Source organism: Chiloscyllium plagiosum, unplaced genomic scaffold (assembly GCF_037043375.1).
Source record: "Chiloscyllium plagiosum isolate Xiang-an unplaced genomic scaffold, Cpla_swu_hap1 HiC_scaffold_1, whole genome shotgun sequence".
Classification (NCBI taxonomy): domain Eukaryota; kingdom Metazoa; phylum Chordata; class Chondrichthyes; order Orectolobiformes; family Hemiscylliidae; genus Chiloscyllium; species Chiloscyllium plagiosum.
The window spans coordinates 20,248,678-20,268,430 of record NW_028270139.1 but is presented as its reverse complement, the minus strand read 5'-3'; the positions used below and the strand labels follow the sequence as shown (position 1 = coordinate 20,268,430).

The 19,753-nt window shown below is 41.6% G+C and overlaps 1 protein-coding gene across 2 annotated transcripts in view; it reads left to right on the top strand.

Moving 5' to 3' along the window:
- Positions 1 to 19,753, top strand: part of afap1 (actin filament associated protein 1) — a 281,923-nt gene that overhangs the window by 236,759 nt on the left and 25,411 nt on the right. For both annotated transcript variants that reach the window (XM_043698382.2, XM_043698373.2), the window contains 2 exons: positions 12,294 to 12,408; positions 19,146 to 19,310. In XM_043698382.2, the coding sequence (XP_043554317.1) occupies positions 12,294 to 12,408; positions 19,146 to 19,310 (280 nt within the window). The remainder of the gene's footprint in view (positions 1 to 12,293; positions 12,409 to 19,145; positions 19,311 to 19,753) is intronic.

Below are 19,753 nucleotides of genomic sequence, written 5' to 3'. Positions count from 1 at the left end.
GAACATTGTCAGATCATGGTGACTGTACCAAACATGAAGCTCTGAAACTGCCATATCCCATGGAGAGGAAAACTATCACCTTTGTAGTGGAAATTCATCATTCCCTTATGGCCTAGATATTGTGGCAATATTCAACCATAAAATATTTTCTAACCAACAGTACTAAATATTGTCAAGATTTCATATAACCATAATTTTCAAAATAGGTTAACTGAATACAAATCCCTTGGGTTTTTTTTATTCATACGGATGGCTGGGCCAGTATTTACACTCAGAAAGGCTTGAGAATGTTGTGGTGAGTTGCCTTCTTGAACCGCTGCAGTGCACTTCATGTAGATACACTGACAATGACATTAGCCAGGGAGTTTCAGGACACTGTGACATTGAAGGAACAGTGATATATTTCCAAGTCTGGATGGTAAGTGACTTGGAGGGGTACTTGCAGGTGGTGCTGTTCCCATTTATCTGCTGCACTTGACCTTCTAGATGGTAGTGATCATGGGTTTGGAAACTGCTGCCTAAGGATCTTTGGGTTTTTTGCAGTGACTCCTGTAGATAGTGCACATTGCTGCAGCTGAGTGTCAGTAATGGACAGAGTGGATGTTTGTGGATGAGGTGCCAGTCAAGCAGGCTGCTTTATCCTGGATGGTATCAAACTTCTTTAGTATTGGTCTTGCACCCATCCAAGAAAGTGGGGAGTATTCCATCACAATCCTGGCTTGATCTTTGTTGATGCTGGAAAGGCTTTGCGGAGTCAGGAGGTGAATTACTCACTGTAAGATTCTAACCTCTAACCTGTTCTTGTAGCCACAGTACGGCCAGTTCATGTTAGTCCAGATCTTTTATCTTGCTTTTTCTTTTATTTTACAAAAAGCAAAACATTATTTGAATAGTAATAACCTTTCCTGAAAGCAAAATTCAAAATGAAACTAAGTCTGATCGAACCAAACTTAGCTTTTTTTTAGTAGGTAATGCCCTCCCGCTTTCTGTCTTTCACAGTCCTGTTCCTCTGGGTCTTGTTAATTACGGTTGGTAGATGATCTGCTCTTGGACTGCAATTGATTGCACTCTCGGTCACCCACCAAGAATTACAGAAGAATTTTCCATTGCCACTTTCCTTTTCTTAATGGATGATATATCCAAAATTAGATATAATTTTAAAATGTAATCTCCAGGCTCTTAAGTCTGCACTTTTTAATATTAGCTTGGCAACAGTGAGCTGCTTTTAATGACTCACCCAAGCCTTTCCAAGTCTAGAACCACAGGATATTGCCTCTGCATTTGGTTATAACAAATGTATTTTTTACCATAGCTGTTCAGTCTTTTGGCAGTGCCATCTGGTCACTGAGAGGTACATTTCTACCTTTACCATATTTGGTGAACATTGGTAAGTCCTGAATATGTCCCCGAGATTTAATTTCCGTTTAAGTCTAAAACAGCAAGTGTTTTGCCCTTATTAGCAGCTTTGATACAGCTACTGAACAATGCTGCAAGATGGATAGTGCAGAGTCTGACTGAGTTGCTGGTGTGCCTCCGCACACAGGCAACAACTTTGTCTTCAGACCCTGCCATTACGACATGTAGCTTCTGTTCACGGAGTGATCCTACCCTCAGGAATTCTTCTGGGATCAACAGGTCAAAACAGCAGGCCATGGATATGGCTCATCATTCCTGACTGTCTGCCCTTCTTTCACAGTTACGTCCACACTTGGATGTTCTTGGTGAGGCAGCATGTAGTGCTCACTGGCATGGTCGAGGCCTTTAAAGACTGGTGGGCACTGCAGGATCTGCATCATAAGCACAGACAATGTCATTTCAATTTAATTTTCTGTTTTGTTAAATACATTTCCATTCAACTATTAATTTGTGTTATTTTGAGATGCGTGATGACTGGAGGGTAGCTGATGTTGTACCTTTTAAGAATGGTTGTAGTCTGATTTCACTTGTGAGTAAATTGTTGGAGGAGATTATAAATGATAGGTTTTATTGACATTTAGAAAGGCAAAAACTGATTTGGGATAGTCAGCATGGTTTTGTGTGGAAAATCATGTCTTACAAACTTGATAGAACTTGAGGAAGTTACCAAAAAGATTGATTCGGGCAGGGCAGTAGACATTGTTTATTTGGATTTTAGTAAAGCCTTTGACAAGTTTCTGCATGGTAGAGTAGTTAGTAAAGTTAAGGCACATAGGATTCAGGGTGAGCTTGCCAATTGGGTATATAGTTGGTTTAACTGCAGAGACAGAGAGTAATGGTGGAGGGTTGCTTTTAGGACTGGAGGCCTGTGACTACATGAATAGTTTCTGGGTCCTTAGATTAGATTAGATTAGATTAGATTAGATTAGATTACTTAGTGTGGAAACAGGCCCTTCGACCCAACAAGTCCACACCGACCCGCCAAAGCGCAACCCACCCATACCCCTACATTTACCCCTTACCTAACACTACGGGCAATTTAGCGTGGCCAATTTACCTGACCTGCACATCTTTGGACTGTGGGAGGAAATCGGAGCACCTGGAGGAAACCCACGCCGACACGGAGAGAACGTGCAAACTCCACACAGTCCTCTTTCATTTGTCGTTTATACAAATGATTTGGATACGAATATAGAAGGCATGGTTAGTTAATTTATAGGTCACATCAAAATTGGTGGCAAAGTAGACAGTGAAGATGTTTTTTTTCTAAGATTACAGAGGGATCTTGATCAAATGAGTCAATGAACTCCATCTGCCATTTTTCAGCCCAATCTGGATAAATGCGAGGTATTGCATTTTGGTACAACAAACAAGGCTTATACAATTAATGGTAGGGCCTTGGGTAGCATTGTAGAACAGAGGGACTTAGGGGTGCAGGAACAAAATTCTTTGAAGTTTGTGTCACATATAGACAAGGTGGTTAAAAAGGCATTTGGCATACTTGCCTTCATTTTAGTGGCAAAAGTGAGGACTGCAGATGCTGGAAACCAGAGTTTAGATCAGAGTGGTGCTGGAAAAGCACAGTAGGTCAGGCAGCACCCGAGGAGCAGGAAAGTCAACGTTTTGGCCAAAAGCCCTTCATTCGGAATAGAGGCAGGAAGCCTCCAGAGTGGAGAGATAAATGGGGGGAGGGGGGGTGGGCTTCATTGCTCAGTCCTTTGAGTATAGGAGTTGGGAAGTCAAGCTGAGGTTATACTGGACATTGGTGAGGCCTCTTCTGGAATATCCTGTCCAGTTTTGGTCACCCAGTTGTAGGAAGGATATTATCAAGCTGGAGACAGGTTCAGAAGAGATTTACCAGGATGTTACTGGGTTTGGAAGGTTTGAGTTATAAAGAAAGGCTGAGACTTTTATCACTGGAGCGTAGAAGGTTGACAGGCGGTCTGATAGAAGTTTATAAAATAATGAGAGGTATCAATTGTTAATAGTAGTTGATCTTTCACTAGGGTGGGGGATTTGGAGAGTAGGGGCCGCATTTTTAAAGTGAGGAGGGAGACTTAAAAAAGATAGCAGACAAAGATTTTACACAGAGGGTGTTGGGATGTGGGTACAATTACAAAGACATTTTGATAGATACATGAATCAGAAAGGTTTGGAGGGATATGGGCCAGGAGCGGGCCGATGGGACTAGTTTAGTTGGAATTATGTTCAGCCATGGACTGGTTGGACCAAAGGGACTGTTTTTGTGCTGTATGACTCAATACTAGCATCTCAGGAGGGGCTGCTTCATTATTATTTTTGACTTTCTGTTTTAGTAAAAGAGTAGAGGTAACATTACTTTCAGTTTAAAAGAGGTAGAGGGAGCTTTACTGTATTTAATCCTGTGCAGTCCCTGTCTGGAGTGTGTTTGATGGGGACGGTGTCAAAGAAACTTTACTTTCAGTTTAAAACAATAGAGAGAGCTTAACTCTGCATCTAACCCCATGCTGTACCAACCTGGGAGTGTTTGATGGGGATACCATCGCAGAGCTTAAAAGAGTAGAACCTGACTCAGGATTATATCATGTGTTAGTGCAACAAAGAGCCATGAATCAAAACAGATCCACAAAGCATAACATTGTCATGTAGTCTAGTCATCTTACAATGTGTAGCAGGCTCCAGCCTATGTGCGACAAGGTTCCCTGTAAATGTCATCATTTTGACAGTGGAAGTATGGTGTGACCAGTTTAACATCTGATTTACAGAGATTTCAGTTACCAGAGGGTAAACTCATGAGGAATACATTTCTCATCAGTTTCTCCAGGCGCCAAGCAGTCCTGCTAAACAATATCCAGACAAAAAGGCAAAGCCACACAAGAAGTATTTATTTGGTTGGGCAGCTGGGAGGAAGCCATACATTAGCAGCAGAAACTAAAAGAAGAGATGTCCTTGTGAAAAATATTGCAGGAAAGCTTGTTGAATGCTGGCAAAGCATCCTGTGGTCAAAATGAATCTTAAAAAAGAAAGACTTGACCTCCTTCAATATTTGTGAGCAGTCTCCATTACCAAGAAAAGAAATTCCTCGACTTCTGTGGCTGCGTGTTGAATTCAGTTATGGGGGGGTAGGGGGATGTTCATGTCTGCAATACTTAGAGATGTCTCTGTTCACATTCTGTAAAACCACCTAATCTTACCAACAACCTTGCCAGTGAATAAAGATCTCAGACTCTTATTGCAGGTTCAAAAGTATTCCCTTTAAAGTAGGACAGGCCAATCTGCTGTAGTAAGGGAGATTGTGGGGCCTCACATCCAGTGAAGTCGAGGCAGTAGCACCATAGAAATGGAAAATGCTGGGGTAGACTTACTCCCCCCATTCCAAGCATGTTATGCATGACCAACATTATAGGCTAGACTTTCAGCCCTAGTGAGGTTTGGGATTGATGATGGCCGAGGCCAACCATTAGCCTTACTGGCCAGTGTGTAATTTTTTCAGTTCCATCCAGCCTTTGGGTTTTATTTTTTTGCAGAGATTAGCTGACTGGCACTTTCCAGTTGGCCTCTAGGTTTCTGTACTGATGGGGACTGCCATCTAGCAGGCCAGAATCCAGAGTGTTGATGACCTGCAGATTTAAGCCCTTCCACCCAAAAGCAGACACAGATCACGGTCTGCCCCTTTCTCCCCAGCCACTGCCCCCACAACTGTTGACTTTTCTCAAGCTAAAGTTGTAAAAAGGTTGGCTAGAAGATGCCTCCAATGAAGAAATATCCTATATGATGTACTACCCATTGCATCCTACTGCAATTTGCAAATCTAAAGATGTCTAGAGGAGTGCATTTTTGCACAGTGCCCTGGCTAGTATATTGACGTTGTTTGATCTCTTCCTGTGCTGTAACTTGCTTTCATTTTATAGCAACTGTTAAACACATTCATTGAAACATGTCAGAAGTGAAAGCTGAGATTAACTGAATTTGTAAGAGAGCCACCTACTGTAAAGAATTAAGAACTGCAGTCTGTAACTTTAAAATGTTGGGTGAGTCAGAATGCCTGTGAATTTTCAATTACCTACTGCTCTCAAAGTGAAAGGAAATCTGAGACACTTGAAATCTATCCCTGTCTCAATGGCAAATTTATGAAATAGTGACTGAATTAAATAAAAAACTCTTAGCGAATAAGATTTACAAGCTTCCTTTAACTCATTCACAGCTTATGACATCTTTGGTGAGGCCAGTTTTATTGCCCATCCCTAATTACCCAGAGGGCAGTTAGGAGTCAATCATATTGCTGTTGGTCTGGAGTCACATGTAGGTCAGACTCGGTAATGAAGGCAGATTTCCATCCCGAAGGGACATTAGTGAACCAGTTAGGTTTATTTATCATAGATTTTATTGAATTCAAATCTCACCATTTGCCATGGTGGGATACAAATTCCTGTTCCCAGAAACATAGGCATGAGCTGCTGGATTCTAGTCCTGTGATAGCACCACTGCCTCCCCCAGTGCTGGGGAAAGTGTGCTACAAGCTGCAGTGCATTCCTCCCACCCTCTTCCTTCGAGCAGAAGATACAAAAGTTTGAATACAAGTACCAACAGATTCAAGAACAGCTTCTTTTTGGCTGTTTTCAGACTTATGAATGGATATTTTGTGTACAAGAGTTGATCTTTCTTTCTCTCTGTTACTGTAACACTATATTCTGTTCGATTGTCCTGTTGTAAGGTATGATTTGACCTGATAGCATGCAAAACATTAGTTTTCGCAATGTCTCGGTAAATTTGATAATAAATCAAATCAAACCACCCTAGATCTAGATGTCACTGAGGAGCAGAGAACCCAGACAGAAGAGATTTTAAAAGCTTGAGCAATACATTAAACCCTAAATTAGTATTGCTTATAGCAGCATGTGTTCAGCATCAAAGCTCAGAAGATCAGGGGGATTATTGATCTATGTATCATAACCTGTGAGTTGGAGAGCTGAAGGTTATCTCATCAAAGATAGAGGTATCTAGGGCATAATAGAGAGGAGAGTCATGACAGTCTACTGAGAGGAGAGTCCTACTTTCAAGAAATCTAATGACATATGCAGAAGTTCTGAGGTTGTCAACATCCACTGGATATATTAATGGGAGAACCAATGAAACTTTTTATTATGCTGAGACACATTCCAGGCTGAATGAGAAAAAAGGAAGAAATTGGAAAAAAGGAAGAAATATTGTGGAGGACACCACACAATGGCAAAGAAAGTCTGGCCACCAAGTAAAAGGCAGTGTTCTGAGTGTAAGAAGCTGAATCATATTGGATGCAAGTGTTTATCTAGCAAGAAGCAAAGCAAGCCTATAAAGATGGCTGCTGGAGACCTATCAGCCTGCTCCCTCCTCCAACCGTGGATCCATTAGTCTGCTGTCTCGAGCCTGCTGGACCTGAAATTCTAATTGACCTTTACTATTCATGTACAATGTTGGTGATTATTTGATAGATATGCACAATGCATTTAGGTCTGTGATTTATCCATAGAATTACAGGCTCAAATATTTATGGAAAGCTCAATAGCAGATGATGAACCTAGCAAGGTTAGTGATGTGGATGCCCTGGTCATTTTAATTGCAAGCCTAATTTAAATGAAATACTGCAAACCTATGCATCTGTTCCTTTTGGGAATGGCTAAAATCCGATTCATAGTTTTAGTTAAATGAATTTGAATTTAAAAAGTAATTATTGGTACATGATAAATGGTTCAGTACTACTTAAACATAATAAAATAAAACGTTCAGTGCTCAAAATCTGAAATGTACATCACTTCAGTTAGCTTCTGGAAGGTTAATATTTTGAGTGAGATTTGCAAGATTATTTCATTCCTTTTTTCAAGTTTTTACGTGTGTAGGCTGATCTTTGAACTACATATATTTTCTGTTCCCTTGTTAATAATTTTCAGGTGTTTTTTTTTGGATGACTTGTTCCATACCTAACCACATCCATTCTATATCAATTCTTGATTAAAGTTTACCAGCCTTCCACCTATTGTAGTTTTTTGTATTTTTATCACCACCTTTCTCTCTCTTTATTGAATCCCGTTAGTCTTAAGTTTAACAAAGTTTGGGTATTGTTCAATATACGTTATATTAAAGTATTGATGAAAAAAAACGCATTCTGTTTAATCTTATCTTTCAGTCATCAGGACCTTTTCAAGGAATATCAATTTAAAGGAAGCACAAATCTGATGTGTATTTATGTAGATAAATTTATAGAGATGTAAACATACATGTACAAGGTTGTAAGTTTGTTCACTGAGCTGGCAGGTTTGTTCTCTGACGTTTCGTCACCGTGCTAGGTAACATCATCAGTGAGCCGCCAATGAAGTGCTAGTGTTCTGGCCCGCTTTCTATTAAGACGCATAAATAGAAAGTGGGACAGAACATCAGCACTTCACCGGAGGCTCACTGATGATGTTATTTAGGGAGAAAGTGAGGTCTGCAGATGCTGGAGATCAGAGCTGGAAATGTGTTGCTGGAAAAGCGCAGCAGGTCAGGCAGCATCCAGGGAACAGGAGAATCGACGTTTCGGGCATAAGCCCTTCTTCAGGAATGGGGAAAGTTTGTCCAGCAGGCTAAGATAAAAGGTAGGGAGGAGGGACTTGGGGGAGGGGCGTCGGAAATGTGATAGGTGGAAAGAGGTCAAGGTGAGGGTGATAGGTCAGACTGGGGTGGGGGCGGAGAGGTCGGGAAGAAGATCTCAGGTTAGGAAGGCGGTGCTGAATTTGATGGATTTGACTGAGACAGGGTGGGGGGAGGGGAAATGAGGAAACTGGTGAAATCCGAGTTCATCCCTTGTGGTTGGAGGGTTCCTAGGCGGAAGATGAGGCGTTCTTCCTCCAACCGTCGTTTTGTTGTGGTCTGACGATGGAGGAGTCCAAAGACCTGCATATCCTTGGTGGAGTGGGAGGGGGAATTGAAATGTTGAGCTACAGGATGGTTGGGTTGGTTGGTCCGGGTGTCCCAGAGGTGTTCTCTGAAACGCTCTGCAAGTAGCCGGCCCGTCTCCCCAATTTAGAGGAGGCCACATCGGGTGCAGAGGATGCAATAGATGATATGTGTGGAGGTGCAGGTGAATCTGTGGCGGATATGGAAGTTTCCTTTGGGGCCTTGGAGGGAGGTGAGGGGGGAGGTGTGGGCGCAAGTCTTGCACCTCCTGCGGTTGCAGGGGAAGGTGCCGGGAGTGGAGGTTGGGTTGGTGGGGGGTGTGGATCTGACGAGGGAGTCATGGAGGGAGTGGTCTTTACGGAATGCTGATAGGGGAGGGGAGGGAAATATATCCTTGGTGGTGGGGTCCGTTTGGAGGTAGCGGAAATGACGGCGGATGATGCGCTGTACATGGAGATTGGTGGGGTGGTAGGTGAGGACCAGTGGGGTTCTGTCCTGGTGGCGGTTGGAGGGGCGGGGTTCAAGGGCAGAGGAGCGGGAAGTGGAAGAGATGCGGTGGAGGGCATCGTCGACCACGTCGGGGGGGAAATTGCGGTCCTTGAAGAAGGAGGCCATCTGGGTTGTGCGTTTTTGGAACTGGTCCTCCTGGGAGCAGATGCGGCGGAGTCGAAGGAATTGGGAGAATGGGACGGCGTATTTACAGGGGGCAGGATGGGAGGAGGTGGCCACATCGGGTGCATGATGTTATTTAGCATGGTGATGAAACGTCTGAAAATAAACCTTCCAACTCAGCGAGCAAAACTTACAACCTGAGCCTCAAAAATCACCAACAGATGTACAAGTATTTATACTGCCAGTCTTTGGGATGTACAGTGTTCTTAACATTATACTGGCACAGAAATCAATACACTGTCGTTCATTTGTGTAATAGACAATGTGTCTTTTTGGCTTGACGGCAACATTCTTGTGAATGGCAAGTGTATTGTATCAAACAGCATATCTCTTTGACTGTTCACAACAAGCAAGGTATTGACCATAACAACCCGGCCCAGCTTCCAAAACCCACAATCCAGTGACCAACGAGAGATGTGATTCTGTAATTGGACAACATTTGTTAAGTAACCCTGACTGTGTGAAGAAGTATGCTGATGATCAGTTTAGAATTGTTAGGCTTGCGGTGTGGCCAATTTGCATTAGAAGCAAAGCATATTAATGTACAGAGGTCTGTTCTTTGTAGATATAACAAACATGCTTACACACGGCACCTGTTTCATTTCAACAAAATTGGAGTCCTCTTGTAAACTGATCAGCACTGTCCTCTCACAAAGAATAAATGTTGTTTTCACATTGCATCATAATATCTTGTGAATTATCTTGATAAATGCAAGGTGAAAGGTTTTGACAAATTGTGCTTTTTCAGCAGTACTGAAGTTCTGTACTACTGAATGACTATTAAACCCAAAATATTAATCTCTCATTATTAACCTTGACTGTCCTGTATGTTTTATGGTGATTACACATGCATCTCGTGTTTTTAACTGCTCAGTGCGACAATTTAATATCCTTGGTCTGCATCCTGAGTATGACACACTGCCTGACACCTGGAGAAACCTCTTTTGTTGCCCCTACCTATTTCATTATCAAGGAACTGAATATATATTTTGAATTATCGGGTTTAGGGCCCTGGGTAGCTTTCCTGGCTATACCAGGGCACCACACCAGGGCACGTTGACTCTGCTGAGAGAAATTTTAGATTAGATTACTTACAGGGTGGAAACAGGCCCTTCGGCCCAACAAGTCCACACTGACCCGCCGAAGCGCAACCCACCCATACCCATACCCCTACCCCTACATTTACCCCTTTAACCTAACACTATGGGCAATTTAGCATGGCCAATTCACCTGACCCTGCACATCTTTGGACTGTGGGAGGAAACCGGAGCACCCAGAGGAAACCCACGCAGACACGGGGAGAACGTGCAAACTCCACACAGTCAGTCGCCTGAGTCGGGAATTGAACCCGGGTCTCTGGCGCTGTGAGGCAGCAGTGCTAACCACTGTGCCACCGTGCCGCCCACATGCTTTTAATCATTCATCCTGCGTCAGTCTTTTTGCAAAGTACAGCCAAAGGTTTCAGCCCTTATAAGACCAGCAGAAAATCATTGCTTAGGTTGGAAGCTGGTGAATCCTAGTCTTTTCTCACCTGTTCCACTGGACCCCATGCTTTGGGTGAAAATCTGGAGGAGAAACTGAGCTGATACAAACCCTTTTTTTTAATGCACATGATGGGGAAACAAATTATGCTATTGGAGGATATCGCATCTTGAGATATTTAGCATCTTGAGATAATACTAAAAATGCTATGTAAATGCAATTTGCTGTCTCAAGAAAGATTGAAGAAATTTGCTGCAGAGACTCCACATGGTCAGACATTGAACTACATTGTGAATTCTTATTTATGAAACCATATTGTGAATTCTTATTTATCAGAATCATAGAGATGTGCAGCATGGAAACAGACCCTTCAGTCCCCTATTTATTAGACTAACCTTTATATAAATTAAATTTAAAAAGGAATTAAGCTTTTTATAGCAGTGAATGCTGGCACAAAAGCTTGACTGGGTATTACGATGGTAGATTGTTTTTCATCAATATATATCATAGAATTTTTTAAAGGAAATATATTACATGACAGTTAAAATTTGACTTTACTTGAAATGAAACATAGTACAACACAGTAGGTGGCATTCTGATCCACATCACTGCATTTACAATCACAAATTGTATTTACTATATTCATACCATGTCAAACATATTGCCAGAAGGATTTTACAAAGTTTCAATCATCTCCGTTTACAATGGCAGGACAGACTTTAAAATGTACCTTATTGTTAGCCATCCTAATCTTTGGTATATCCCTCAACACATAGTTGTGGATATTGGAATCTGCCAGTCTGCAACACCTAGTCATCAGCAGGTTTTTTGCACTGAAAACCCAACGTGCTTCAAGCAGAACTAAGAGGAGCATTCATTGTGTGGCTGGTCATCCAACAGCAATTACTATCTATGCTACTTAATTATGTGATCTGCCTGTATTGCTCACAAGACAAAGCTTTTCACTGTGCCTCAGTACATGTGACAATAAATTCAATTCAATTCAATTGGTGTTTATATTAAAAGTTAAGATCAGGGAGTCTGCAATCTATGCCAGCTTTTAATATTGCTCCATAACTGACCAGTAAAAATCACATTTGAGTGATTTTATGTACTTTTTTACACATCAGTTTACACCAGTAGTAGGGAATCTTCCTGCTACAGAAATGTATTTGACCCAGAAATGTATGAATTGCTATTCAGAAATTTACTTTGCTGAGTAGGAACTCAGATTTGTACAGATCAGGTACAAAGGGGTAATGATGACAGATTTCTTTCTGGAAAGGACATCAGTGAACCATTTGGATTTTCATGGCACACCAAGAACTTGATGGCTACTGTTACTGATGCTAGTATTTTATTGCAAATTTGTTCAATTGTTTTCGGTATCTCTCCGTTTTCTCTCCTGTTCTAATTAGTTCTGCTACTCTATCTGAGTATGAAAAGCTAACTTCTGAGGTCACAACTAGTGATGGGCTCAGGCAGTCACTAGTGAAGAAGTACATGAGATTTTTGCTTCCTCTTCCCTTCCTACCGTCCCCATTATCATCCACAGGGAATCCCCTGGCATCCACATAGCATGACCTCCAAGCAACATGACTGAAATTGGAAACTCAATAATGAACTTGATGAATTCAGTGTTGAAATGGGAACTTGTCCTTTGCTGCTAATGTGATGTAATATATTTGTGTTTTAAATTCATTTTATAATGCAGTCAGTCAGCTGGGGTCTTGTGCTTCTTAAGATTATTTTGTGTGCCTTTGTGCAAAAGCTAAGTTTTTTAAAAAAGCATTGTCAGCTGTATATCGATGTTTATTTTCTTATTCACTTAGGCAAAAGGAAAAAAGATGCCAACAACAGTAAATGGTATGACAACAAAGCAAAAGGTCGGAAGCAATCAAGTGAAAAAAGCAAATCCTGTCACAAATGTAAAACGCACAGCCTCAAGTGAGACTTTTAAATTTTGTACTTTTCTAAATTGTTTATGGGATGTGGGTATTGAAGCTATGGGAGCTAGGCCAGTATTTATTGCCAGTATGTAAGTGCCTTGAGGAAGTGGTGGTCAGCTGCATTATTGAACCTCTGCTACCTTTATGGTGGAGGGATACATACAATGCTATATCATGTACATAACCAAAAGAAATAGAAACAAATGTTTTTACCTATTTTAAACATATTTTTCATGACAACAATTTGCAAACATTTGAACTAATTACTGTGTTTATTTTGCATACAGTGAATTATCAGAATATATTTTACTCCAAAAATTACAAGACATTTCTTTCCATTTAAATTGTGCAATTCCTGTGCTGGAAACACGAAAAAAAAATGTTTCTTGTGGATATTCCATAATACCACCTGCAGAACTTTGCCCAATAATTTTTAACCTCCCTTCCTTACTGGCTGCAGTTCTACGATCAACGAGGCACCCTTTAGAGCCTAATTTAGTCATTCTGTGTGTAGAGATGGAAATGTGTTGCTGGAAAAGCGCAGCAGGTCAGGCAGCATCTAGGGAACAGGAGAATCGACGTTTCGGGCATTAGCCCTTCTTCAGGAAAGAAGAAGGGCTAATGCCCGAAACGTCAATTCTCCTGTTCCCTAGATGCTGCCTGACCTGCTGCGCTTTTCCAGCAACACATTTCCATCTCTGATCTCCAGCATCTGCAGACCTCACTTTCTCCTCAAAGATTTCAACCTACTGCGAATCCTCTTACAAGGATGCCTTCCTTGAAGAAGCTCTCTTTCTCCCTCTACAAAGGTTTCAGTGAGTCCCTCTCTCACTGCACCCCCCAGGTCATCTCCGCTGCACAGAAGCTCTTCAGCCACATTCTCAAACAGACTCGCTACCACAGCCATATCTCCTTCCTCAGCACCTGCCTACGGAACCGACTTATCCCGCACGGACTCCGGAATTCCTGAAGAAGGGCTAATGCCCGAAACGTCGATTCTCCTGTTCCCTAGATGCTGCCTGACCTGCTGCGCTTTTCCAGCAACACATTTCCATCTCTGATCTCCAGCATCTGCAGACCTCACTTTCTCCATTCTGTGTGTAGGCCTAGCCAGTGAATGTTAGCAATTTATTCGTCTAAAAGGATTACAGCTGTGAAGCCCAGTCATGTTCTCCATCACTGACAACACAAAGTCTCTTTGCCAGATCTGTCACCTTGTCGCTTTGCATGCATTATTGGCTGGTTGGGAAATTGCAAAGAGTGAGAGGATAAAGGGTGATAGAAGGTATTCTAATTGGTAGATGTGTCAAGTGGTGTCCCCAAAGATTAATTGTGAGGTCTCTACTTTTCACCATATGTCAATGATATGGATGAAAGAAAAGAAGTTTTATATTAATTTTGCTGATGACACCAAGTTAAGAGACTCAGCAAGGACCAGGAGGTTACAAAGGGATGGTAGACTAGCAATAGGAATGTGCAAAAGTTGGAGTTCAAAGCAGGAAAGTGTAATGACATCCATTTAGAGTCATAGAGATGTACAGCATGGAAACAGACCCTTCGGTCCAACTTGTCCATGCCGACCAGATACCCCAACCCAATCTAGTCCCACCTGCCAGCACCTGACCCATATCTCTCCAAACCCTTCCTACTCATATACCCATCCAAATGCCTTTTAAATGTTGCAATTATACTAGCATCCACCACTTCCTCTAGCAGCTCATTACATACTCGTACCACCGTCTGTGTGAAAAGGTTTCGCCTTAAGTACCTTTTATATCTTTCCTCTCTCACCCTAAAACTGTGCCCTCTAGTTCTGGACTCCCTGACCCCAGGGAAAAGACTTGTCTATTTATCCTATCTATGCCCCTCATAATTTTATAAACCTCTAAGGTCACCCCTTAGCAAGCTCCAGGGAAAACCACCCCAACATATTCAGCCTCTCCCTATAGCTCAAATCCTCCAACTCTGGCAACATCCTTGTAAATCTTTTCCAAACCCTTTCAAGTTTCACAACATCTTTCCCATAGGAAGGAGACCAGAATTGCACGCAAAATTCCAACAGTGGCCTAGCCAATGTCCTGTACAGCCGCAACATGACCTCCCAACTCCTGTACTCAATACTCGGACCAATAAAGGAAAGCATACCAAATGCCTTCTTCACTATCCTATCTACCTGCGACTCCACTTTCAAGGAGCTATGAACTTGCACTCCAAGGTCTCTTTGTTCAGCAACATTCCCTAGGACCTTACCATTAAGTGTATAAGTCCTGCAAAGATTTGCTTTCCCAAGATGCAGTACCTCACATTTATCTAAATTAGACCCCATCTGTCACTTCTCAACCCATTGGCCCATCAGTTCAAGATACTGTTGTAATCTGAGGGTAACCTTCTTCGCTGTCCACTACACCTCCAATTTTGGTGTCATCTGCAAACTTACTAACTATACCTCTTAGAGTCCTAGAGATGTACAGCATGGAAACAGACCCTTCGGTCCAACCCGTCCATGCCGACCAGATATCCCAACCCAATCTAGTCCCCCCTGCCAGCCCCGGCCCATATCCCTTCAAACCCTTCCTATTCATATACCCATCCAAATGCCACTTAAATGTTGCAATTGTACCAGCCTCCACCACATCCTCTGGCAGCTCATTCCATACACATACCACCCTCTGCGTGAAAAAGGTGCCCCTGAGGTCTCTTTTATATCTTTCCCCTCTCACCCTAACCCTATGCCCTCTAGTTCTGGACTCTCCAACCCCAGGGAAAATACTTTGTCTATTTATCCAATCCATGCCCCTCATAATTTTGTAAACCTCTATAAGGTCACCCCTCAGACTCCGACGCTCCAGGGAAAACAGCCCCAGCCTATTCAGACTCTCCCTGTAGCTCAGATCCTCCAACCCTGGCAACATCCTTGTAAATCTTTTCTGAACCCTTTCAAGTTTCACAACATCTTTCCGATAGGAAGGAGACCAGAATTGCACACAATATTCCAACAGTGGCCTAACCAATGTCCTGTACAGCCGCAACATGACCTCCCAACTCCTGTAATCAATACTCTTACCAATAAAGGAAAGCATACCAAGCGCCTTCTTCACTATCCTATCTACCTGCGACTCCACTTTCAAGGAGCTATGAACCTGCACTCCAAGGTCCCTTTGTTCAGCAACACTCCATAGGACCTTACCATTAAGTGTGTAAGTCCTGCTAAGATTTACTCTCCCAAAATGCAGCACCTCGCATTTATCTGAATTAAACTCTGTCTGCCACTTCTCAGCCCATTGGCCCATCTGGTCCAGATCCTGTTGTGATCTGAGGTAACCCTCTTCGCTGTCCACAACACCTCCAATTTTGGTGTCATCTGCAAACTTACTAACTGTACCTCTTATGTTCACATGTAAATCATTTATATAAATGACCAAAAGTAGTGGACCCAGCACCGATCCTAGTGGCACTCCACTGGTCACAGGCCTCCAGTTCTTTATCTGGATGCAAGGAAGTCCAATCAAAATGTTTTCTTAATTGAGATGTTAGGAACAGTGGAGAATTGAAGATTGGGTATTTATTTACAAAAAGAATCACTAAAGGTGGTGCAGAGGTTAAATAAAATGAAAATGCAAATGAAATGTGACAATTAAATCTAAATATAAAAATGTTGGCTGAGAGAGCTAGAGCTTAAAGCTGAGGAAATTATGCTTTCGAATTACAGAGCTTCATCGACAGCCTTAGATTCATTTTGGATATTGTGCCACAGGATGGATTAACCACAATCTAGGCCTCCTAGTTCAGAGATAGGGACATTACCACTGCACAGGAGCCTAACCCAGGATTAGATGACGGACCTTTAGATTTTCAGTCTATCATTCTTCCAAGTGGCCCAGTGATTAGCACTGCTGCCTCACAGCGCCAGGGACCAAGGTTTGATTCCACCCTCAGGCGACTGTCTGTGTGGAGTTTGCACATTCTCCCTGTGTCTGTGTGGGTTTCCTCCAGGTGCTCTAGTTTCCTCCAAGAGTCCAAAGATGAAGATTAGGTGAAATGGCCATGCTAAATTGCCCATAGTGTTCAGAGATGTTTAGGTTAGGTGCATTAGTCCGGAGAATTGTAGAGTAATAGGATAGGGGAATGGGTCTGGGTGACTTAGTCTTCAGAGGGTTGGTATGGACTTGTTGGGCCAAATAGCCAGTTTCCACGCTGTAGGCATTCTGTGATAATGTGTAAGGATTGTATGAAGTATTTTAGCCAAGTGCTATATTTTTAAATACAATTACTTAGTTAGATCACAGCACCTGTTTGCCTTATTACCTTAACTCTAAAGTGTTATTCATCCTATTACTAGAATTACCTCCTAACACATAGTGGATTGGGAGAGCTGCGTTCAAGCCTGAGCTGCTCCCGAGATGTATCCTATGTTATGGACCAGGTCAGATCCCTCAAAACATTTCAAGAAAGTAGCCCAGACCCTAACTTTGCTAGTTGTTTTAAGCAGGTGTACAGCGGATATCCCAGGAGAGATGCAGCTGGTCAAACCACTTAGTTTAAAACAAAACAGAATTTATTTACAAGATTACCGAATGAAACACAAACAAAAGAGAACCGAATACAAAATAACTTAACCTATCCAAAAACCCAGCAGATTATCCCAACTTAATGATGCTGTTCCAAATACTTGCAATAATTCCTCTAAACATCCCTTGGTACAAAAGGTAAAATAAAACCCAGGGTCTTACAGGAGAAAGAGAGATGGCAGAGAGATTCAGTAAGGAACACCTTCCCTTTGTTGTTTCTTTCACCAACAGACTCAAAACAGACTGACTGCTTTCAGTGTACAGCCAGACTGCTGAAAACCAAACCAAACCAAGCCAGGGAAAAGCTGAGCTGGGAGAACTGGCCACTCTCCTTTCATTTGCAAGTGTTTTTTTTTAACTTGAGAGCTTTTTGCCTGAGGCAATATTTGTTAGCTGTAATCAAATTGGCCCTAAAGACCTTCAAACCTAAACTTTTCGGAATCACTGCTTTTACAACCTGGGGGTGGGGGTGGTAGAGAGGGGAGGGGAGGTTAGAGAAAAAAAATCAAGGACAGCATAACTTTGTTAAAGGAGTAGCATCATCACACACAACATCCATGAACAGGTTGATTTAAAAATACCTTCTAACTCTGTGATTATCTGAGCTGGTCCAGGTTTAACCCTTACCTGGGCTCAGGTGGAATGTCATAAATGTCCAAACAGGTTGATTAAAAATATTCTTATTGTGCTGGTTATGGCTGTTGTGATGGAATAATGATGCCCATATCTCTGGGCCAGAAAGTCTGATTTAAAATCCCATCTGGCCTGGAGGTGTGTTTGAACATACTGACTAAAAACATATTTATTTAGTATGGTTCATTTCCCTACCTCTGGGCTCGTAAGTCTAGGTTCAAATCCTAGTTTCCCAGGAGGTGTCTTTCAGCATGTCTAAACAGGATGAACAAAATATGTTATATGTTTGGTCCAGTTCAGTTCTTGACCAAAGGTGATGCGCAGGATGTTGATGTAGTGGATTCAGTGATTTGAAATGCCATTCATTGTCAGGAGAAAGCCGGTAGATTCTGTATTGTTTACCCAACACTTGTGCACATCTTTCTAGTCCCTTATTAGCCCAAAACTGAGTGTTGCTGCATATGGGCACACACTGCATCAGTATTTGAGGAGCTACAAATGGTTCCAAGTGCTGTACAATCATCCACGAACATTCTCACTCCTGAATTTCTGATTGTCATCCTGAAGCAGCTGAAGATGGTTGGGTCTAGGACACTAACCTATTGAACACTGATAGTAATGTCCTGGAGCTCAGATTATTATACTATTTCTCTTAGATACCCCCACCCCTCCAATTCCATTAGCTTCAGTCTTACTGGGATCATTGATGTCATACTCTAAATAATACTACCATGATATCAAACGCAATCAGTCTCTCCTCACCTCTGGAATTCAGCTGTATTCCTGTTTATATCAAAGCTATACTAAGATCTGTAGCCAACATCCTAGAGGAATCTGAACAGAACCGTTTTTGTATCATGAAATAGTTGCGCTTATAATCTGCTGCAAGTTTAATTTGTATTTACAGGGAGATTGACTGTGATGTTCAATTTTTCTAAGGCTCGTTGTGGCGTAGTGCAAGATATCCAGAGTTTTCCAAAAATTCATGACTTTCAATGTACTTTTTTGTCAATAATTACTGGGTTTTTTTCACAATTAGAAATGGTGTGTGCCATGAATTCAGCACTTTTTTTTCAGCAAACTCTGGGCCAAAATGTCTGTTTATGCATAACATTTTTAAAAGTACAGTCAAAACTGAATAACACATGATTTTGCATATTGCTTCTAACAAATTTCCAGATTTTGTTCATCCTCCTACTCACCATATGGACTAGTTAGGCAAAATGTTAGAAATCACAAACTGCTTAAGTCATCGTCTAGATGCTGTTTTGACCTATCAAACTGGCACTATTGCATGTTCTAATCTTAAAGTATCTCTTTTGAGATTTTTTTTAAATGGAACATCATACAAGGTAAATATAACACATATCAGTGTTTTGGAGGATTTCACAATAGCTTTATTTAATAGTGGCTTTGATCAATGAGTTATTTGTACCCAGAATGCTCATAAGTTATTGGAGTTGGAATGTTTCTGGTACCAGTACTTTGTTCACATCTTTAAAATGAAGATACAATCTTTGCGGTTAATTTACAGATGCTGATCAATACAAATATGGTAAGAACCGTGTGGAAGCTGATGCAAAAAGATTACAGACAAAGGAAGAAGAGATGAAAAAGCAGAAAGAAATCCTACGCACCCGGTTGGCACAACTGAGAAAAGATAGAAGGGAGCTGAAAACAGCTATTGAAACATGTACAGGTTGGGCTTTTAAATCTCTTCTTCTATTCAATGAGATGCTGTAGTGCTTAAGTTACAAAACTGTGAAGTGTGGTTAATTGATTGTTGACCCTGCAAGATAATGTTTAACAAATCCAGTTACAGCAGACAAATGAAGTCCATGCTGAACCTTATACTCATCCCAAATGAATTTAACTGTAGAATCAACCAATTGCTTTCACTACTTTTGCTTCTACTAAACTTACCAATTCATGTGAAAAAATATCATTTGTATAGTGTGATCAACTGATGATTCAGGGTGAGGGATATTCTCGCTCTCTTCTTGAGCAATCCAATTTTTGGCTAAACGGCAAATTAGGTTGTTCAAGCTTTGATTGGAAGTAAGAAGCAGCTTTATTAATAGAGTAATCAAGCTCAAATGTCATAGTGACAACCAATATCACAGTTTCTGGCTTTGTCTGCAT